This window comes from Aethalodelphis obliquidens, unplaced genomic scaffold, assembly GCF_003676395.1.
Source record: "Aethalodelphis obliquidens isolate GAN/ISIS:26980383/991018 unplaced genomic scaffold, ASM367639v1 scaffold49, whole genome shotgun sequence".
NCBI lineage: Eukaryota > Metazoa > Chordata > Mammalia > Artiodactyla > Delphinidae > Aethalodelphis > Aethalodelphis obliquidens.
The window spans coordinates 11,469,516-11,494,270 of record NW_020837993.1 but is presented as its reverse complement, the minus strand read 5'-3'; the positions used below and the strand labels follow the sequence as shown (position 1 = coordinate 11,494,270).

The 24,755-nt window shown below is 37.0% G+C and overlaps 1 protein-coding gene across 12 annotated transcripts in view; it reads right to left on the bottom strand.

Annotated features, from left to right (window-relative positions):
- The window catches only part of MEF2A (myocyte enhancer factor 2A), a 174,604-nt gene that overhangs the window by 89,910 nt on the left and 59,939 nt on the right, over positions 1-24,755 (bottom strand). For 9 of the 12 annotated variants that reach the window (XM_027083218.1, XM_027083220.1, XM_027083209.1 and 6 more), the window contains one exon: positions 2,415-2,597. In XM_027083218.1, coding sequence (XP_026939019.1) covers positions 2,415-2,468 — 54 coding nt within the window. In that variant the 5' untranslated portion in view covers positions 2,469-2,597. Of the gene's footprint in view, positions 1-2,414; positions 2,598-9,817; positions 9,915-16,164; positions 16,198-24,755 lie in introns of those variants that run through there. The other 3 variants (XM_027083213.1, XM_027083211.1, XM_027083214.1) reach the window with 2 other exon arrangements.

Sequence of the window (24,755 nt, the reverse complement as noted above, 5' to 3'; positions counted from 1 at the left end):
AATTTTGACCCCTACACCTCAAACCACACACAAAAACAAATTCCAAATGAATAGCAGATCTAAAATCCAAAAGCCTATTTACAAGAGAATAAATATATACACTGTGTTCTAGTCACACAATGGAATATTATACATCAATGAATATGTATAAAATACATCTCCATGCAACAACAATGATGAATTTCACAAACATAATGTTGCACAAAAGAACATGTGATGTTCCAATGACTTTAAGTGTGTTATTTAACTTACTAGCTCAAAAACTCTAGTAATTCAAAACTCTATTTGGTATTACCTCCTTCAGTAACTGCTCCCTGAACTACCCCACCATCAGAGGTTGGTGGTTTCTTCCATAAACACTCCTATTACCTAAGCTTACTTCTATTTGCAATACACTTAAATGTATTTAATGAGTTCCCAGTGCCTAGCAGTATCTCAGATAAAGTAGGTATTCAAATGTGGATGAAATAAATGACATCTCTTCTGCATGGGAATGATTTTTTCTCTTTAATGCAAGAATAATGAAACTTTTAACTCAGAATCCACAAATTCCAAAATCAGTAAAATTAAGATACCCTTTTAGTTTATGACAAATTGTTCCTAATCTAACCTTAAAAATAAACTACCCAACTACCTCTTTTTTATCTTTTCTGCACTTTTTTTTGCCAAAATCATCTGAGGAGAAATTCAGATACCCTTGTCCCATTTGGCAGCTTGGCAAGCTGACTTAGCAGGTAAATTCAACACAGGAATAGGCTATTTCTAGTTGCTGAGATATAGTGGCAGGCCCATTTTTTTAACCAGGTCATTTCCTTAACTTAAAAAGTTCCCATTACACAGTCACTTACATATTCCTAGTTGTCCTTTCCCTCTAAACATGTGGAGTCCTTTCCACTAGTAGTTCTAGTCTATCTATGCTCAATTTAAACATGACTCTGTATGGGATACCGAGAGCTGAAGGGATCTTAGGTGCTCCTCTGCTTGTACGTTATTCCCCAATAAATCCTATTTTACATTTATGCTGCACATGGTCATGAAACAGGTCCCCATGCCCCCTCTACATGTCACAATCCTCAGACTTGTGAAGGGAAATTTACTTGCAATCTTGCTAGAATCATTCCTTTGGAATGATGGTATGATTATTTTATCAGTCTTCACTATTTTATCAACCTTCGTAACGAATCATACTGTGTGAGCCTTAACACTTTAGCTAAGGAATCTTCATGAGCTGAAACAAGGGGACCTCTTCAGTTTGGTCTATCAGCAACCCTAATCACTTCCACTAACTTCTTTACCAGCTGCTCAGTTGAGTTTTGTCTCCAATTATATCTGTATTACTGGATGAACTACTACTACTCAGACTTTACAGTACACATCTTCAGTACTGTTCTATTCCTGGTAAGTTTCCAAAAACCAGCTGTTCTTGAAACTTCTGATATGCAACCTTTCTGGAGATAGTATCCCTCCCTTCTGCATATGCTTTCAGTAGTAGTTCCTTTACAATAGTCTATGATATTATTTTTCGTTCCTTCCTTTAAATGAAGGGATTGGCAAACTTTTTCTTAAAGGGCCAGGGAGTAAAGATTTTAGGTCTATGGGCCATACAGTCTCTGGGGCAACTACTCAACTCTGTGGTTTTAGTGTGAAAGCAGCCAAATACAATATGTAAACAAATGTGCGTGGCAATGTCCTAATAATGCTTTATTTATATATAAAAATAAAAAATAGGCAGCCAGCCCATGGAACATAGTTTGCCACCCCCTGCTTTAAACTCTTACAACTTCTGGACTTCATATACCAGTATCATTATAACTACCCTGAATTTATAAGGGTTTACTGACATTGTAGTGAAAATTAAGTTCAATAATATTTTATCAATTAAAGCTGAGATATATACATAAATGACTTAGAAATATTTATAATAATAAGAGTTGTAAAAAAATTCTCATTATTTGTTGGTGAATCAGAAAATCTAACTGACCAGAACACATTCACTGATAACCACAGTTAACTTAGGTAGTACCTAATTATGACAACAGAGGTGGTAATTTAAAATAATCATCAATATATGGAAAACTAACAAACATAATCAAGTGTACAGAAGACTAAATATATTATGATAAACCTACACAATGGATGGTAGTAGTGGAATTGCAGTGATTTTACTTCTCCTATTCTGCTTATTTATGTTTTCTATAGTTAACAAAACTGATTTCTATAATAAGAAAAAAAGTTTCTTTAAAGCACATGATGAAGAGTCAAAAGCTTTTGATTGCTAAATGTTTTAATGTAGTCTGAAAATAAAAATATTTAGACTTCAAATCAATTTTTTTAAAAAAATCAACCATTCTATCCTACACTCCTTTTTAAAAAAATTTACACCAATTAAATAGATAATTAAAATTTTCATTTACCTGTCGGTTCCTTTCATCCATTATGCGTGTGATTTGTATTTTCTTCCGCCCCATTTTCAGTCACCTTTCCTTCCTTATATTCCAAATATTTAATTCAAAAATTAATTTTCTTCAATACCCTAATGCATGGTACACAGCTTCTATTATTTCAGCTTCTAGTTCAAGGGCTACAGCTGAAATTTTCTATAAGATATAAAAGAAAACACAAATTAGAAAATTTAAGTTCTATAAGTTTGCAACTCATGAAAATGTTATTATACAAATTTCAAACCTGCCTTTATAGTGCACACAGACTGCATTATTAACTGAAATTTTTCATTACGTAAAATTAGTAAACAAGTTGAAGTCTTGTTAATTTTACCCTTAAAATATCTCCTGAAACTTTTCATGCCTCTAGTTCTGGCTAAAAGAGTGCAATTATATATAACCTTTGAGTTTTTCCTCAATGAATATAATAACAGCAAAACAAGAGCAACACTTACTGAGATCTTTCTATGTGCCAGGTACTTTTCTAAGTACCTAATATGCCTTAACTCATTCAATCGTAACTTCAATCTTCTGAGTTATAATTATCATCTCCATTTCATAAATAAGGATATTAAGGCAGAGAGCTGTTAAGTAATGTGTCCAAGGTCACACAGCTAGTAAGAGGCAGAGCTTGTAATATGAACTCAGGGAATCTCTAGAATTTCTACTCTAAAACATTATGGAATATCCTTAAAAGCTTTTGATAGCCTCCATGTCAAAGGATGAACTAATAATCTGGGTAGCCCCAATCTGCCTTTACAAATTCTTCTTGCAAACTGCCCTAGCCACTAGCAAAATTACTATTTGTCAATCCACAAAGACATTATATACTTTCATAATAATATGCACCTAAATGAAACACTATTCCTTTGGCCATTTAATTATCTCCTCCTTATCAGCCAAGATTCACTTTGAATGTCACCACCCTGATGAAGCCAAGACCAATTCCCCTTGGTAGAATAAATCATAGCACCTTATTTTGTGGGTACATCTGTATAAATTCCAAGATTATTTCCCTTTGAGACTGTGAATCTTTCAAAAACAATGATTTTTTATTCCATTTATCTCTACAGTAGAATGACTGCAATGATATAACTTGTCATGCTCTGAATGACAGTTGTGTCAAAAACCCAGTGCTTTCAAAATTTACATAATAAAATATTTACAGAGGGATGGGGGATGGGAGACAAATGTTATAACACAATAACAATTTCTCAAGGGAATTTTTTGAAGTATTTTTAATATTGTACATGTAACTCTATAAAACTTCAACTGTACTATGCAAATCCAGTGTTTAAATAAATCTGGCTTTTGCTCAAAAGCAGTGAGTTTCCAATTCTTATCACAACCATCATTATCATCAGCACAGCATTTCTTACATATCTTCTCTTATCATTCTGTTATTTCTTTATTTATACAAATATTAATTGCTCAACTATTAACAACTGATAACCTATTCAGTGATCACCTACTTGCAAAACAGGTACTTCCAAACACTGAACTAGGTACATATGATAAAATGGTCAAGGAAAAAAGGCATAATTTCTGATCTCACAGTCCAGAGTCTAGTAGGGGAAAACAGACATTAGTCAAACCATCATATAAATGAGTTTGTACAAAAGTTCTTTTATCTGACCTAAATTCATGGTCAGGGCAGGCTTCACTGAGAACTGCTTCATACTCAAACCTGAGTATGCACATATACTTACTAGGCAGACAGAATAGCATGTGCAAAAACCCTATGACAAGAATGAGCAGGAAGCATGAGAGGAACTGAAAGATGGCTAGTCACTGGTAGGAATCAATTAAACAAGCAGCTGTGCTGTGGAGTGTTTCTGTTTTCTCAACAGACTGCAATATAAACAATAGAAGTTGGCTTACTCCAAATCATGTTCTATAATAGATCACAGCACATCCAATTCCCATTATGAAAACTTGCACAGTAGCAGGCAACGTAAATATTCACACATTTCACCACAGAGATAATATGTTAACTCCTATAAGGTATATGCACTTGTATAATCTGAAAAATTCTGAACATATCTGAGCATTTTGCTTTAGACAATGGTGGAGTAGGTGGCTTCAAACCTGTCTTTCCCTGAGAACCACTAGAAAAGCAAAGCAAAAAGTAATCTGTTTGGGCTTCCCTGGTGGCGCAGTGGTTAAGAGTCCACCTGCCGATGCAAGGGACGCAGGTTCGTGCCCCGGTCCAGGAAGATCCCACATGCCGCGGAGCAGCTGGGCCCGTGAGCCATGACCGCTGAGCCTGCGCGTCTGGAGCCTGTGCTCCACAACGGGAGAGGCCACAGCAGTGAGAGGCCCACGTACCGCCAAAAAAAAAAAAAAGTAATCTGTTTAAAACAACTGAAGAACTTTCAAGACAGTGAGAATTTGCAGGGCTGGGACCTAGAAGTAACAGGTGGGGCCAGACTTTAGACTCGTTTTCCCCTAGAATCATTCATAGATTCTTAAAACACTAGTTGAGAGGCTGAGAAGCTAAGCAGAGCTTTCCACACTTCTTTGGGTGGGGACACGAAAATTCAATTCAGAGCCTGGCTAGGAGGAATAGCTCCAGCAAACACACTGGGAAGCTGGAGGGAATCTAAAGGACTATACCCTAGGTAAAAGGTAAACCAGAAATAGACCAGGCCACAAAAGGAAAGAAGTACAGCTTCAAATCTTCTCAATCTGACTATACTGAGGGAATCTGGGCTACCTAGTATCATTAGCCTAGCTGCATGCCAGTAAAATCTTCCCAAAAGGTTTTAGCAAAAGTAAATCTTATCAGCAAGAAGACTCCAAAATTCAAATTATCCTATCATTTTTCATATGAAATGTCTAAAATAAAACAACCCATCAAGATCTGACTGAAAACTAAGACTTTAAAATGGCACCAGAAATAGACCCATAATAGATTCAGATAATGGTGTTAGCAGAAAAGTTTTTTATTTTTTTTAATGATCCATACTTTTGACCAGATTTAATAACTTTATTTATTTATTGGCTGTGCTGGGTCTTTGTTGCTGCACGTGGGCTTTCTCTAGTTGTGGCAAGCGGGGCCTACTCTTTGTGGTGCGCAAGCTTCTCATTGTGGTGGCTTCTCTTGTTGTAGAGCACAGGCTCTAGGCACGCGGGCTCAGTAGTTGTGGCTCACAGGCTCTAGAGCTCAGGCTCCGTAGTTGTGGTGCACGGACCTTAGTTGCTCCACAGCACGTGGGATCTTTCCAGACCAGGGCTCGAACCTGTGTCCCCTGCATTGGCAGGCAGATTCTTAACCACTGCAAAACCAGGAAATCCCAGAAAACAGTTTTAAAATAATTTACTGTGTTAAAAGGATTTTTTAAAATGAAGAATTTTAGCAAACAACACTAAAAACATGGAAAACAGAGAATTGAAAAATACAATTTTAAAAACAGAAATTAAGAAATTGATGGATGAGTTTAACAATAGGTTAGATACAGCTGACGAAAGAACCAATGACCCAGAAGATAGGAAAGAAGAAAATACACTGAAGCCCAAAAAGACACAAGAATGGGAAATACAGAAAAGAGTGTGAAAATATTATGAAACATGAAGAAAAGATCCAAAATTCATGTAACTGGAGTCCCAGAAAGGAAGGCGAGAACATATGAGAAAGAAAAGATATTTAAAGACCTAATAGTTTAAAACTTTAAAAAACTGATCAATGACATCAAGCCACAGATCCAAGAATATCTACAAACTCCCAAGCAAAACAAATACAAAGAAAACCACACTTAGGCAAATCAAAATAAAGGGGGAGGTTGGAGGGACAGAAAGAAAGAGACAGAAACAGCCACAAACAGACCTTAAAAGTAGCCAGAAAAATTAAAATATATATTAACTTTAAGAGTAACAGTAAGATATAGCTGGCTTCTTTGAATAAATAATGGAAGCCAAAAGACAACAAAATGATATCCTCAGAGTGCTCGGAACAGGGTAAATGCCAAGATAGAACTCTGTATCTGGCAAAAAAAAAAAAATAACAACCTTCAGAAATGAAGGCAAAATAGAGACATTTTTAGCCAAACAGAATCAGAAAATTTGTCACCAGGGAACATTGAAGAGACTTCCTCAAGTAGAAGGAAAAGAGGGATTGCAGATACAGCTTGGATATGCACCAAAAAATTGAAATATAATGAACGGGCTAAATATGTAACTCTAAATGAATACTGACTAAATAAAATAATGACAGTATTTTGTGGAATTTAAAATATTACAATGCACAACAATACATAATTGGGAAGGGTAGTAAATGAAGTTAAAGTGTTCTAAAACACTTTCATTGATTAGGAAATGGAAAAAGTTCTCATTTACTTTAGACTTCAAAACATGAAAGATGCATGTGGTAATCTCTGAGATAACCACTAGAAAGACAGTTAGAGTATATATAGTCGTTCCTTGGTATCTGTAGAGGATTGGTTCCAGGACTCTGAGAGGATACCAAAATCTGAGGATGCGCAAGTTCCTTATATAAAATGGCATAGCATTTGCATATAACCCACACAAATCCTCTCATATACTTGTAATCATCCTTAGATTACTTATAATACATAATAAAATATAAATGCTATGTAAATAGTTGTTGGCATGCAGTAAATTCAAGCTTTGCTTTTGGGAATTTTCTGTAATTTTTTTTCCTGGATATTTTCAATCTACAGTTGGATGAATCCATGGGTACAAAACCCGCAGACATGAAGAGCCACCTGTACAGCTAACAAGCTAACAGAGGGGGAAAATGGACTAATAAATAATCCAAATAAGATTTTAAAAAAATAAAACCTAATTATAAGATGATTATAGAGGATATATCTGACATGGGGATACAGAAAGAATAAGCATAAAAGCATGGAGAAAGATATCTTTTATAAAACACAAACCAAAAGAAAGCTTGTGTGGCTATACTTTACCATAGAAAACTTTGATGCATGAGATAGATAGATATATAGATATGGATAAGAATATAGTGGGATATTTCATTACAATAAAGTTCAATTCACCAGGAAGGCACAGCAATTCTAAATTTGAATGCACCTGGTAACACCTAAGTCAGGTATCTTTTCCTGAAAAGCAGATATTCTGTGCAAAACCCTAACTAGGAACTTGTTTTCCAATATTTTAAATAGGAAAAATTACGTTACATATCAACTGATAACCCCCAATCACTTCTCTTTTAAAATTTAACTAAACATAGAAAATGTCCATTTATCATAGTAAATTATCATGGTTAGGATGTAAAATGCACACTATATGACTTCATATGCAATAATTTTCTCCCTGGCTTTGTTTTCCTTCTCCACCATTTAACATTTTCTCATCATGTTTGGGGCATTCTACAAATTTAAGCAAAATCAAGGACCAAATATGAAAGGCAATTAGAAATTTATTCAAAACAAACACTCATGGCAGGTAATAGCTCAAAAGCTTACAATATTGTAATATCTTTCTTATTGCCAGAAACATCAGAGATGCATATTCCCTTTGTTGACACTAAGCAGATGTTTCAAAATGTCTACACGTGCTTCTAATATTCAACAAATTACATTTGGAAGGTAATTTGTGACTTTCCCCCATAGACCAGTTTGCTAAAATATTGTACTGAATTTTACAGATTAAAAAATACTTTTTCTAAATAAACTTAAACTAAGAAACTACAGTATGGTATATAAAGCCAACATGAAAAGAACTATGTGAAGTCCACAATTCTAGCAAGTTGATTTTTTTTTTTTTTTTTTTTTTTTTGCGGTACGTGGGCCTCTCACTGTTGTGGCCTCTCCCGTTGTGGAGCACAGGCTCCGGACGCGCAGGCTCAGCGGCCATGGCTAACGGGCCCAGCCGCTCCGCAGCATGTGGGATCCTCCCGGACCGGGGCACGAACCCGTGTCCCCTGCATCGGCAGGCGGACTCTCAACCACTGTGCCACCAGGGAAGCCCCTAGCAAGTTGATTTTAACACAGCTTTCTCAGTAAAGGAGAAAGGAACAAGCACACCAAAACAAGGAACAAGCAGACTAGAAGAAACAGGAACAGATTTGAACTTTACAATTAACAACCTAACTGACATACAGAACATTATACCTAACAAATGCAGAAAATACATTCTTTGTAAGTACGTAAAAAACATTTACCAAAAACGACCATACGCTGGACCAAAACTAAGGGTTAACAAATTTCAAAGAACAGACATGTTTCTCTGAGCTCAAATTGAGCTATGAATTAATAACAACAATATAACTAGAAAATCCTTATATATGTGAAAATTAAGCAATAAACTTCTAAATAGCCCATGGGTTAAAGAAGAAATCACAGTGAAAATTAGAAAAAAAATTTTAATGGAATGCTATTAAAACACTTCCTATTAAAATACATAGGATGCAGCTGAAACTATTCTTAAGAGGAAAAATTTTAGCTTTAAAATACATATACACTTGAAAGGCCAAAAACCAATATTCTAAGCAACCATCTGAAAGAGTAACAAAAAGAACAAACTAAACCCCAAAACAGTACAAATGATGAAATAAAGGTAAGAGCAAAAAGTAATGAAATAGAAAACAAACATACAACAGAGATTAACAAAGCCAAAAGTTAGTTTTTTGAAAAATAAAAATTGATAACTCCTAAAAAGAGTAATGGAGGAAAAAAGGAAGCAATCCAAAACATATCTGGCCCCAAAGGTCTTAGATAAAGGAATCTGGACTGTCCTATACATATATTTATCAAACAAAGATTAATATCAATACAATAACCAACAAAAACCTGACAGTACCGTAAATTATTACTGGCATGAAATTAAAATGGCATGTAGGACTCTAACCACCACCTCCTGTATTTCCAGCTTACAGTCTCTAATAACCTAATTCCAACAATCTTTTGATCCCACTACGTTCCACAATTTATTAAGCCTACCATGTTTTCACTGTCCCTCACCCACTCTATGTTTCTTACATGCCTCCTTATCCAGCTTAATTTTCATATATCCTTAGTCCCTTGGCTCCCACTCTCCCTCCTTCTGCCACATTTCCTGGGAGAAACCTCACCCCTGAGGAGGGCCTGCTCCTATGTAGCTGAATATGGCTGAAAAATAAACAACCATGCTAACTAGGCTAATTAATCTGACAAAATTCATGAAGGTCATGAATCTCAAATCTTAAATATTCCCTTCATACTGCCCAGTAATCTTCCATTTCCCAATTTCCTAGTTGATTATTTAATGCCATATTCTATCTCCTCACATCTGCAATACCCATCCTTAATCCTCACTTTCAGCTGATAACTTTGCTACCTATTCTACTGACAGGAAAAAAAAAGCAATCAGAAGAGAAGCTCCTCAAATTCCTGCCATCACAACTATCAACCCACCAGCATCTGTCTCATATACTCTGCCTTCCTTCCTTTTAAGATCTTGACTCCAACAATTCTTCTTTTCCTTCCTTCAATGTCAATTTTTTCTTCCATACTGAAGAGTTCCCAGTGGCACCAAAAAAAAAAAAAAAAAAAGATGCTATTATTTCACTTACCTAAAACAAAACACAGAAAACAAACAAAAAATCTTGATCCTGAGAGAAATTTAAAATATACTAAATAACAAATTCACATTTGCAGATTCTCAGAGTTTCAATTTTGTAAAGATGTCAATTCTCCCCAAATTAATCTAGAGATTCAATACAATCCTAATCAAAATACCAGCAGGTTTTCTTTTACTATATGCAGAAACTGACAGTATTACTCTAAAATCCATTTGGAAATACAAAGGTATAAGAATATTGAAGGCTACCTTGAAGGGTAAAGCTTAAAGACTCACATACCATCATTTACCAGACTTATTATAAAGCCATAGTAATTAAGATGGGGTGCCCCAAGAGAAAACTCAAAGCTAACAGAAGGAAAGAAATAATAAACAGCAGAACAGAGAGAGAAAATAGAAAAACAGAGTAAAAAAATCAATAAAACCAGAGTTGGTTTTGAAAAAGGTTAAAAAAATTGACAAACCTTTAGCTAGATGGATTAAGAAAGAGAGAAGACTGAAATAACTTACATCAGAATTGAAAGTGGGGACATTACTTACCAGAAATAAACATGATAGTAGCAGAGTACTGTAACAATAGTATGCCAACAAATGTAATAACCTAGATAAAATGGACAAATTCCTAGAAACACAAAACCTACCAATACTGGGAGGGAGGGAGGGAGGAGAAGCTGAATAGATCTACAATTAGTAAGAAGATTGAGTAAGTAATCAAAAATCTCCTGAAAAAGAAAAATACTCAACCTGATGGCTTCATTGGTGGGTTCTACCAAAGATTTAAAGAAGAACTAACACCAATCCTTCTCAAACTCTTCCCAAAACCTGAAGAGGAAGAAACGCTTCCTAAGGTCAGCTTTGTCCAGATAACAAACCAAAGACAGTACAAAAAAAGTACAGATCAATATCCCTATGAACAATGATGCAAAAATCCTGAACAAAATACCAGCAAACTAAATTCAGCGGCATAGCAAAAGGACTGTACACCATGACCAAGTGGGATTTATTGCTGGAGTGCAAGAACAGTTCAACATACTAAAATTAATCAATGTGATATCCCACCTTAAGAGAATGAAAGAGAAAAACCACATAACCATCTCAATTGATGCAGAAAAAGGATTTGACAAAACATACTACCCTTTTATGATAAAAACATCCAACTAGGAAAAGAAACTACCTCAACTTAATAAAAATATATAATAGAAAAACCCCAAAGCTTACACCATACTCACTTCTAAAACAAACAAAACATCCAAACTGGAAAGGAAGAAGTATAATTATCTGTCTGAAGATGACATGATCATATATGTAGAATCCCCTAAAGATTCCACAAAAAAACATTGTTAGAATAAATAAATTCATCAAAATACTAGGATACAAATCAACACACAAAAATCAGCTGCATTTCTATTCACTAATACTCTGAAATGGTAAAATAATTCCATTTACAATAGCATCAAAAAGAATAAAATACTCAGGAGTAAACTTTAGTCAAGGAAGTGAAAGACTTGCACATTGAAAACTAAAAAAGATGGATAAAGAAATTAAAGCAGACACAATAAATAGACATCTCACTTTATAGACTGAAAGACAATTTTGTTAACCTGACAATACAAATTCAATGCAATCCCTATCAAAATTCCAATTATTTTTTTTTTTTTGCAGAAATAGGAAAAGCCATCCAAAAATTCATATGGATTATATCAAGAAACAACAGCCAAAACAATACTGAAAAGGAAGAAATTGGAAAACTCACACTCCCTAATCTCAAATTTTTCTACAAAGCTACAGTAATCAAAACAGTACAGTACTGGCATAAAGACAGACATAACAGACCAATGGAACAGAACAGAGAGCCCAGAAATAAATCCATGTATACATGGTCAAATGTCAAAAAGTGTCAATGGACACTATCAACAGAGTAAAACAGCAACCCACAGAGGGTGAAAATAATTATAAATTACATATCTGATAAGAGATTAATAGCCAGAATATATAAAGCGCCCTTAAAACTCCACAACAAAAAATAAACAAGCCAATTTTAAAAACAGGCAAAGGACTTGAATAGACACTTCTCTAAAGTATACAAATGGCCAATAAGCACATGAAAAGATGCTCAACATGACTGATCATTTGGCAAATGCATATCAAAACCACGAGATACCACTTCACACCCATTTGGATAGCTATTTTATGAAACAAATAAAAAAGAAAAATAAGAAACAGAAAATTAGTGTTAAGGTACATGTGGAAAAACTGGAACCCCTATGCATTGGTTTTGGGGAATATAAAATGGTACACCTGCTGTGGAAAAAAGTATGGTGGTTACTTAAAAAATTAAATATAGAATTACTACGTGAACCAGCAATTCTACTTCTAAGTATACACACAAAAGAACTGAAAGCAAGGACTCGAACAACATATTTGTACACCAGTGTTCATAGAAGCATTATTCACAATAGTCAAAAGATAGAAACAACCCAAACATCCACTGGCAAATGAACAAAGAAGCAAAATGTGGTATATATATATATATATACAATGGAATATTTTTCAGCCTTAAAAAAGGAAATCCTATCACAAACCACAACAAGAATGAACTTTGAAAATATCATGCTAAGTGAAATAAGCCAGTTGCAGAAACTCAAATATTATGTAATTCCACTTATATGAGATTCCTAGAGTAGTCAAATTCAGAGACAGAAAGTAAAATGCGAATTGCCAGAGATGGGGAGGGATAGGGAGTAGAAGAACGAATGGGGAGTTAGTGTTTAACGGGTACAGAGTTTCAGTATGGAATGATGAAAAAGTTCTGGAGATGGCCTGTGGTAATCACTGCTCAGCAATGTGAATTTATTTTAATGCCACTGGACTGAATACTTAAAAATGGTTAAAATGGTAAGTACTATGCTATGTATATTTTACCACAATTTAAAAGAATACAAATACTCCCCCGAAAAGTATGTACACACCTTTAAAATGATTACAGTATTCAGATTTTATTAATTCAACATAACCACTAACTCTTTAGGTCAAATGAGTACTGATTTTTCTGTACAGTGAGTTTTGCCAGAAATGGCAACATTTAAAACCTACCTTTAGAACTAAAACCTATCTTTAGCAAACACAGATGGGTATTTTTTCCACAGAGAAAGTAATATATATCCTAGAGGGGGAAAAAGGAATCTCTAATTAAATGTATTCAAGTAATGTTATTACAGTAAAAAAAATTAATTTAAACTGAACTTTCAGTTAACTGAAAAAAAATTTTTAGTATGTCATTTTATTAAAAGCAGGAACTAGATTTTCAAAAAGATTTCCTATAATAACTATAAATGGAATATAACCTTTAAAAACTGTGAATCACTATGTTGCACACCTAAAAATTATATAATATTGTAAAACAACTATACCTCAATAACAAATTTTTTAAAGAAATTCTGAAAAATTCCCAGTTTGGGATCTACTGTCTTAATTTAAAAGATATCACAGAATCTGGCACTCAGACTCAGACCACACTAACACTGATTGCAGATGTTCAGTCTTTTAAAATCAATTATATTTACTGTTTTAAAGAACACTGTTGCTTAAGTAAATAAATATTTTAAGAGCATGGACTTCAAACAGAAGGTGAATCTTTACTTTTTAAACTTGGCCTTTACTAACACCAATCTTTGAGTTTATCAGAACACCCCATTTTGGTGATGCTGGTAAATCAATTATTTATTAATTTTTTTCAAAAGTTACTAAAATAAACTTTGTAATAAAAGTAACTATGTATAATCAACAACTGAACCTTTTTAATAGATAAACAGGTTTCTATCAAGAGAAAATCTTTAATGATTCATTACCTCTTTAAAAGACGGGGGCGGGGGGGGGGGGACACGACTTCCCCGGTGGTCCAGTGGTAAAGAATCCACCTTCCATTGCAGGGGACTCAGGTTCAATCCCCGGTTGGGGAACTAAGATCCCACACACCACAGGGCAACTAAGCCCACGCACCACAACTACTGAGCCCACACACCACAACTACTGAGCCCGTGTGCCGCAACTACAGAGCCCATATGCTCTGGAGCCCACATGCCACAACTAGAGAGAGAAAACCCGCGTACCACAACTAGACAGAGAAAACCCGGACACCACAAGTAAAGAGAAGTCCATGTACCACAACTAGAGAGAGGCCCACGTGCCACAACAAAGATCCCACGTGCCGCAACTAAGACCCAACACGGCCAAAAATTAAATAAATAAGTAAATAATAAAATACTTAAAAATAAATAAATAAAAGAGGAGAACTTAAGAATTCAATTTTGGATATAATAAACTTGAGATAGTCAGGGATCATATGCTGGAAATGTCAAAAAGGAAGCTAGATATAACACTCAGACCTTAGAGCAAAAAAATACACTTTGGGGAATCTTGTGAAAAACAATGTGCTCACCTATGGATAAAATGTAAAATGAAGAGGCAGAGTCAAAGCCCCAAGGAACATTTATTATTATTGTTGCAAATGAATAGCCCCAAATTATCCTTAAGACATAAGGCTTTAAACAACTTGGCCAACATTAAAAAATTTTTTCAAACAGAAATCTTTCAGCCTCCCTTGAAAAAACCATTCTACTTTCAAGAATTTATTCTAAGGAAGTAATAAGACAATGACAAAGATATATATACATTTATGGATGTTCATCCCAATGCACCCAAAACAGTGAAAACGAACAGGGAAAAGACTATAAGCATATAGGCATGACCTGTCTATATAATGAAATACCATAGCCATTAAATTGAACATTTTATAACAATGTTCACAATATAATGTTGTGGGCAGAAAATATATAATTCTAGTATTATTTTTAAAATTTTGTAGGTATGGTGTGCACAGATACAAGATGGCACTGTATATTCACGTTACTGAAATTAATAAACTGTGGCCAGTTTTTAAAAATTAGTTTATTTTTTCCAAAATAAACATCATTGTGATAAGGAAAAAAGTTATTACACACAACAAAAAACTAATGGCCACTTTTAAAATTAGTCAGAAAATTAAAATCCTGAAAGATAGAAAGCATGAACTTTAAACCTTACTGAAACGTTCCTTCTACTTTAGCATTTTGTGCAATTTCCAATTACTTTTTCTTCATAACTTGCTTCTAATTTCAAAGCACTATGTGACTGAGAAGGTCTATAACAAGTGAAGTGAGAAAATATGGGTCCTAGCTCCAGACAATGTCACTAAAGTAGCGGCACAACCTTTGGTACACGACAGTTTCTAAGGAAAAGTGACTTTTTATAACAGGAAAATTGAAATTATACATGCTGTAAGTACTACACAAGGCTAGAATAAAATACTGTATATATACAAATATTTGAGGAAAAGTGATTATTACTACTAACAAATGTATTTTTAAGCATGATATAATGTATTACATTAATATTTATGATTAGAAAATGAGTACTTTATTTACTGTGTCCACTATTTCACATATTTATTCCCTTAAAATGTATTTATACCTTTTTTGCATATACAATAGAAATCAAGAGAAGAAAATTAAATGAAAAACATTATCTTGTAGCTAATTTTCAATAACTGAATATCAAATTGGTATCTAAGATTATACCTTATAAAAAAGCAAATTAAGGGACTTCTCTGGTGCTCTGCTGGACCAGATTAACCAGATTAACACTCTGTGCTCCCGAGATTGGTTCAAGATGGCGGAGTAGAAGGACGTACTTTCACTCCCTCTTGCAAGAGCACCGGAATCACAACTAACTGCTGAACAATCATCAACAGGAAGACACTGGAACTCACCAAAAAAGACCCCGCATTCAAAGACAAAGGAGAAGCCATAGTGAGACGGTAGGAGGGGAGCAATCACAATACAATCAAATCCCGTAACTGCTGGGTGGGTGACTCACAAACTGGAGAACACTTATACCACAGGAGTCCACCCACTGGAGTGAGGGTTCTAAGCCCCACGTCAGGCTTCCCAATCTGGGGGCCTGGCAATAGGAGGAGGAATTCCTAGAGAATCAGACTTTGAAGGCTAGCAGGATTTGATTGCAGGACTTCGAAAGGACTGGGGGAAACAGAGACTCCACTATCAGAGGGCACACACAAAGTAGCGTGTGCACTGGGACCCAGAGAAAGAAGCAGTGACCCCACAGGAGACGGAACCAGACCTACCTGCTAGTGTTGGAGGGTCTCCTGCAGAGGCAGGGTGTGGCTGTTTCTCACCGTGAGGACAAGGGCACTGGCAGCAGAAGTTCTGGGAAATACTCCTTGGCGTGAGCCCTCCCAGAGTCCGCCATTAGCCCCACCAAAGAGCCCAGGTAGGCTCCAGTGTTGGGTCGCCTCAGGCCAAACAACCAACAGGAAGGGAACCCAGCCACACCCATCAGCAGACAAGTGGATTAAAGTTTTACTGAGCTCTGCCCACAAGAACAACAGCCAGCTCTACCCACCACAAGTCCATCAGGAAACTTGCACAAGCCTCTCAGCCTCATCCACCAGAGAGGGCAGACAGCAAAAACAAGAAGAACTACAATCCTGCAGCCTGTGGAACAAAAACCACATTCACAGAAAGATAGACAAGATGAAAAGGCAGAGAGCTAGGTACCAGATGAAGGAACAAGAAAAACCCACAGAAAAACAACTAAATTAAGTGGAGACTGGCAACCTTCCAGAAAAAGAATGTAGAATAATGACAGTGAAGATGATCCAGGGCCTCGGAAAAAGAAGGGAGGCAAAGATCGAAACAACGCAAGAAATGTTTAACAAAGATGTAGAAGAATTAAAGAACAAACAGAGATGAACAATACAGTAACAGAAATGAAAACTATACTAGAAGGACTCAACAGCTGAATAACTGAGGCAAAAGAATGGATAAGTGACCTGGAAGACACAATGGTGGAGTTCACTGCTGTGGAACAGAATAAAGAAAAACGAATGAAAAGAAATGAAGACAGCCTAAGAGAACTCTGGGACAACATTAAATACAACAACATTCTCATTATAGGAGTCCCAGAAGGACAAGAGAGAGAGAAAGGACCAGAGATAATATTTGAAGAGATAATAGTGGAAAACTTCCCTAAAATGGGAAAGGAAATAGCCACCCAAGTCCAGGAAGCGCAGAGAATCCCATACAGGATAAACCAAAGAAGAAACAAGCTGAGACACACAGTAATCAAATTGGCAGATATTAAGTACAAAGAAAACTTACTGAAAGCAGCAAGAGAAAAAAGACAAATAACATACAAGGGAACTCCCACAAGGTTAACAGCTGATTTCTCAGCAGAAACTCTACAAGCCAGAAGGGAGTGGCATGACATATTTAAAGTGATGAAAGGGAAGAAACTACAACCAAGATTACCCAGCAAGGATCTCATTTACATTCGATGGAGAAATCAAAGCTTTACAGACAAGCAAAAGCTAAGAGAATTCAGCACCACCAAACCACCTCTACAACACATGCTAAATTAGGAACTTCTCTAAGTGGGAAACACAAAAGAAGAAAGGCACCTACAAAAACAAACCCAAAACAATTAAGAAAAAGGTCATAGAACATACATATCAATAATTACCTTAAACGTGAATGGATTAAATGCTCCAACCAAAAGACACAGGCTTGCTGAATGGATACAAAAACAAGACCCATATATATGCTGTCTACAACAGACCCACTTCAGACCTAGGGACACATACAGACTGAAAGCAAGGAGATGGAAAAAGATATTCTATGCAAATGGAAATCAAAAGAAAGCTGGAGTAGCAATACTAATATCAGATAAAATAGACTTTAAAATAAAGAAAATTACAAGAGACGAGGAAGAACACTACATAATGATCAAGGGATCAATCCAAGAATAAGATACAACAATTGTAAACATATATGCACCCAACACAAGAGCACCTCAATACATAGGACAACTGCTAACAGCTATAAAAGAGGCAATCGACAGTAACACAATAATAGTGTGGGACTTTAACACCTCACTTACACAAATGAACAGATCATCAAAAATAAAAATAAATAAGGAAAAAGAAGCTTTAAATGACAAAATAGACCAGACAAATTTAATTGATATTTATAGGACATTCCATCCAAAAACAGCAGATTAAACTTTCCTCGCAAATGCACACGGAACATTCTCCAGGATAGATCACATCTTGGGTCACAAATGAAGCCTCTGTAAACTTAAGGTAACTAAAATCATATCAAGCATCTTTTCTCACCACAATGCTATGAGATTAGAAATCAATTACAGGAAAAAAAAACATAAAAAGCACAAACACATGGAGGCTAAACAATACGTTACTAAATAACCAAGAGATCACTGAAGAAATCAAAGAGGAAATAAAAAAATACACAGAGACAAATGACAATGAAAATATGATGATCCAAAACGTATGGGATGCAGCAAAAGCAGTTCTAAGAGGGAAGTTTATAGCAATAGAAGCGTATCTCAAAAAATAAGAAAAATCTCAAATAAACAATCTAACCTTACACCTAAAGGGACTAGAGAAAGAAGAACCAATAAAACCCAAAGTTAGGAGAAGGAAAGAAATCATAAAGATCAGAGCACAAACAAATGAAATAGAAACAAAGAAAGCAACAGCAAAGATGAATAAAACTAAAAGCTGGTTCTTTGAGAAGATAAACAAAACTGATAAACATTAGCCAGACTCATCAAGAAAAAGAGGGAGAGGACCCAAATCAATAACATTAGAAATGAAAAAGAAGAAGTTACAACACACACTGCAGAAATACAAAGCATCCTAAGACACTACGACAAGCAACTCTACGCCAATACAATGGAAAACCTGGAAGAAATGGACAAATTCTTAGAAAGGTATGTATAACCTTCCAAGACTGAACCAGGAAGCAACAGAAAATATGAACACACCAATCACAAGTAATGAAATTGAACCTGTGATTTAAAATCTTCCAACAAACAAAAGTCCAGGACCAGATGGCTTCACAGGTGAATTCTATCAAACATTTAGAGAAAAGCTGAAACCCATCCTTCTCAGTATTCCAAAAATTGCAGAGGAAGGAACACTCCCAAACTCATTCTATGAGGTCACCATCACCCTGATACCAAAACCAGACAAAGATACTACAAAAAAGGAAAATTACAAACCAATATCACTGATGAACATAGATGCAAAAATCCTCAACAAAATACTAGCAAACAGAATCCAACAACATATTAAAAGGATCATACACCCTGATCAAGTGGGATTTATCCCAGGGATGCAAAGATTCTTCAATATACGCAAATGAATCAATGTGATACACAATATGAACAAATTGAACAATAAAAACCATATGATCATCTCAATAGATGCAAAACAAGCTACGGACAAAATTCAACACCCATTTATGATAAAAACTCTCCAGAAATGGGCATAGAGGGAACCTACTTCAACATAATAAAGGCCATATATGACAAACCCACAGCAAACATCATTCTAAATGGTGAAAAACTGAAAGCATTTCCTCTAAGATCAGGAACAAGACAAGGATGTCCACTCTCACCACTTTTATTCAACATACTTTTGGAAGTCCTAGGCATGGCAAACAGAGAAGAAAAAGAAATAAAAGGAATACAAATTGTAAAAGAAGAAGTAAAACTGTCACTGTTTCCAGATAACCTGATACTATACAGAGAGAATCCTAAAGATGTCACCAAAAAGCTACTAGAGCTAATCAATGAATTTGGTAAAGTTGCAAGATACCAAATTAATGCACAGAAATCTCTGGCATTCCTATACACTAATGATGAAAACCTGAAAGAGAAATTAAGGAAAAACTCCCACTTACCACTGCAACAAAAAGAATAAAATACCTAGGAATTAACCTACCTAGGGAGACAAAAGACCTGTATGCAGAAAACTATAAGACATTGATGAAAGAAATTAAAGATGATACTAACAGATGGAGAGATATACAATGTTCTTAGACTGGAACAATCAGTATTGTGAAAATGACTATACTACCCAAAGCAATCTATAGATTCAATGTAACCCCTATCAAATTACCAATAGCATTGTTTACAGAACTAGAAGAAAACCTCTTAAAATTTGTATGGAGACACAAAAGATCCCAAATAGCCGAAGCAGTCTTGATGGAAAAAAATGGAGCTGGAGGAATCAGACTCCCTGACTTCAGACTATACAAAAAAGCTACAGTAATCAAGAAAATATGGTACTGGCACAAAAACAGAAATACAGATCTATGGAACAGAAAGCCCAGAAATAAACCCATGCACGTATGGTCAACTGATCTATGACAAACGAGGCAAGGATATACAATGAAGAAATGACAGTCTCTTCAATAAGGGAAAACTGGACAGCTACATGTAAAAATGAAATTAGAACACTCCCTAACACCATACACTAAAATAAACTAAAAATGGATTAGAGACCTATGTAAAACCAGACACTATAAAACTCTTAGAGGACATAAATCACAGCATGATCTTTTTTGATCCACCTCCTAGAGTAATGGTAATAAAAATAAACAAATGGGACCTAATGAAACTTCAAAGCTTTTGCACAGCAAAGGAAACCATAAACAAGACGAAAAGACAACCATCAGAATGGGAGAAAATATTTGCAGATGAATCATCGGACAAAGGATTAATCTCCAAAATATATAAACAGCTCATGCAGCTCAATATTAAAAAAACAAACAACCCAATCCAAAAATGGGGGAAAGACCTAAATAGATATTTCTCCAAAGAAGACATACAGATGGCCAAGAGGCACATGAAAAGCTGCACAGCATCACTAACTATTAGAGAAATGCCAAATCAAAACTACAATGAGGTATCACCTCACACCGGTTAGAATGGGCATCATCAGAAAATCTACAAACAACAAATGCTGGAGAGGGTGTGGAGAAAAGGGAACCCTCTTGCACTGCTGGTGGGAATGTAAATTGATGCAGCCACTATGGAGAACAGTATGGAGGTTACTTAAAGAACTAAAAATAGAATTACGATATGACCCAGCAATCCCACTACTGGGCATATACCCAGAGAAAATGATAATTCAAAAGGACACATGCATCAGCTCAGTGCTTTGTGACCACCTAGAGGGGTGGGATAGGGACAGTTGGAGGGAGGGAGATGCAAGAGGGAAGAGATATGGGGATATATGTATATGTATGACTGATTCATTTTGTTATAAAGCAGAAACTAACAAACCATTGCAAAGCAAATATACTCCAATAAAGATGTTAAAAAAAAAAAAGACACATGCACCCCAATGTTCATTGCAGCACTATTTACAATAGCTAGGTCATGGAAGCAACCTAAATGCCCATCGACACACGAATGGATAAAGAAGATGTGGGAACGCTGGCAGAAGACCTCAGACCTCCCAAAAGGCAAAAAACTCCCCACGTACCCGGGTAGGGCAAAAGAAAAAACTGAGACGAAAATATAGGGATGGGACCTGCACCTATGGGAGGGAGCTGAGAAGGAGGAAAGATTTCCACACAATAGGAAGCCCTTTGGCAGGCAGAGACTGCAGGTGGCAGAGCGGGGGAAGCTTCAGAGCCACGGAGGAGAGCGCAGCAACACGGAGGATCGGTGCCGACGGGCACTCACCAGACCAAGAGGCTTGTCTGCTCACCCGCCGGGGTGGGTGAGGGCTGAGGGCTGAGGCTCAGGCTTCAGTCGGAGCGCAGGGAGAGGACTGGCAGCGTGAACACACAGCCTGAAGTGGTTAGTGCACCACGGCTAGCCAGGAGGTAGTCCGGGAAAAAGTATGGACCTGCCGAAGAGGCAAGAGACTTTTTCTTCTCTGTTTCCTGGTGCGTAAGGAGAGGGGATTAAAAGCAATGCTTAAAGGAGCTCCAGTGACTGGCGCGTCCAGAGACGAGCACGAGCCATGGCTAACAGCGCGGACCCCAGAGACGGGCATAAGACGCTAAGGCAGCAGCTGCCGCCAACAACAAGCCTGTGTGCGAGCACAGGTCACTATCCACACCTCCCCTCCCAAGAGCCTGTGCAGCCCGCCGCTGCCAGAGTCCCGTGACCCATGGACAACTTCCCCAGCAGAACGCACAGTGCGCCTCAGGCTGGTGAAGCGTCACGCCGGCCTCTGACGCCGCAGGCTCGCCCCGCTTCCGCACCCCTCCCTCACCCCGGCCTGAGTGACCCAGAGTCCCAGAAGCAGCTGCTCATTTAACCCCGTCCTGTCTGAGCAAAGAACAGACGCCCAAAGGCGACCTACATGGAGGGGCGGGGCCAAATCCAAAGCTGAACCCAGGGAGCTGTGGGAACAAAGAAGAGAAAGGGAAATTTCTCCCAGCAGCCTCAGAGGCAGCGGATTAAATCTCCACAATCAACTCGATGGACCCTGCATCTGCGTAATACCTGAATAGACAACAAATCATCCCAAATTGAGGAGGTGGACTTCAAGAGCAAGATCTATGATTTTTTCCCCTTTTCCTCTTTTTGTGAGTGTGTATGTGTATGCTTCTGTGTGAGGTTTTGTCTGCATAGCTTTGCTTTCACCATTTGTCCTAGGGTTCTGTCCATCCTTTTTTAATTTTTTTTTTTTTTTTTTTGCGGTATGCGGGCCTCTCACTGTTATGGCATCTCCCGTTGCGGAGCACAGGCTCCGGACACGCAGGCTCAACGGCAATGGCTCACGGGCCCAGCCGCTCCGCGGCACGTGGGATCCTCCCAGACCGGGGCACGAACCCGTGTCCCCTGCATCGGTAGGCAGACTCTCAACCACTGCGCCATCAGGGAGCCCTGTCCATCCTTTTTTATTTTAATTTTTTTTCTTATTAATTATTTTTCATTTTAATAACTATATTTTTTACATTATTTTATTCCCTTCCTTCCTTCCTTTTTTTCTTTCTACTTTTTCTCCCTTTTGTTCTCAGCCATGTGGATGAAAGGCTCTTGGTGCTCCAGCCAGTAGTCAGTACTGTGCCTCTGAGGTGAGAGAGCCAAATTCAGGACACTAGTCCACAAGAGACCTCCCAGCTCCACGTAATATCAAACGGTGAAAATCTACCAGGGATCTCCATCTCAACGCCAAGACCCAGCTTCACTCAATGACCACCAAGATACAGTGCTGGACACCCTGTGCCAAATGACTAGCAAAACAGGTACACATCCCCATCCGTTAGCAGAGAGGCTGCCTATAATCATAATAAGGCCACAGACACCCCAAAACACACCACCAGATGTGAACCTGCCCACCAGAAAGACAAGATATAGCCTCATCCACCAGAACACAGGCACTAGTCCCCTCCACCAGGAAGCCTACACAACCCACTGAAACAACCTTAGCAACTGGGGACAGACACCAGAAACAAGGGGAACTACGAACCTGCAGCATGAAAAAGGAGACTCCAAACACAGTAAGATACACAAAATGAGAAGACAGAAAAACACACAGCAGATGAAGGAGCAAGGTAAAAACCCACAGGACCTAACAAATGAAGAGGAAATAGGCAGTCTACCTGAAAAAGAATTCAGAATAATGATAGGAAAGATGATCCAAAATCTTGGAAATAGAATTCAGAAAATGCAAGAAACATTTAACAAGGACCTAGAAGAACTAAATATGAAACAAGCAACGATGAACAACACAATAAATAAAATTAAAAATACTCTAGATGGGATCAATAGCAGAATAACTGAGGCAGACGAACGGGTAGGTGACATGGAAGATAAAATAATGGAAATAACTACTGCAGAGCAGAATAAAGAAAAAAGAACGAAAAGAACTGAGAACAGTCTCAGAGACCTCTAGGACAACAATAAATGCACCAACATTTGAATTATAGGGGTTCCAGAAGAAAAAGAGAAAAAGAAAGGGACTGAGAAAATATTTGAAGAGATTATAGTTGAAAACTTCCCTAATATGGGAAAGGAAATAAGATTTAAGTCCAGGAAGCACAGAGAGTCCCATACAGGATAAATCCAAGGAGAAACACGCCAAGACACATACTAATCAAACTATCAAAAATTAAATACACGGAAAACATATTGAAAGCAGCAAGGGAAAAAACAACAAATAACAAACAAGGGAATCCCCATAGGTTAACAGCTGATCTTTCAGCAGAAACTCTGCAAGCCAGAAGGGAGTGGCAGGACATATTTAAAGTGATGAAGGAGAAAAACCTGCAACCAAGATTACTCTACCCAGCAAGGATCTCATTCAGATTTGATGGAGAAATTAAAACGTTTACAGACAAGAAAAGGCTGAGAGAGTTCAGCACCATCAAACCAGCTTTACAAGAAATGCTAAAGGAACTTCTCTAGGCAAGAAACACAAGAGAAGGAAAAGACCTACACTAACAAACCCAAAACAATTAAGAAAATGGGAATAGGAACACACATATCGATAATTACCTTAAATTACCTTAAATGTAAATGGATTAAATGCTCCCACCAAAAGACACAGATTGGCTGAATGGATACAAAAACAAGACCCATATATATGCTGTCTACAAGAGACCCACTTCAGACCTAGAGACACATACAGACTGAAAGTAAGGGGATGGAAAAAGATATTACATGCAAATGGAAACCAAACGAAAGCTGGAGTAGCAATTCTCATATCAGACAAAACAGACTTTAAAATAAAGACTATTAGAAGAGACAAGGAAGGACACTACATAATGATCAAGGGATCAATCCAAGAAGAAGATATAGCAATTGCAAATACTTATGCACCCAACATAGGAGCACCTCAATGCATAAGGCAAATACTAACAGCCATAAATGGGGAAATTGACAGTA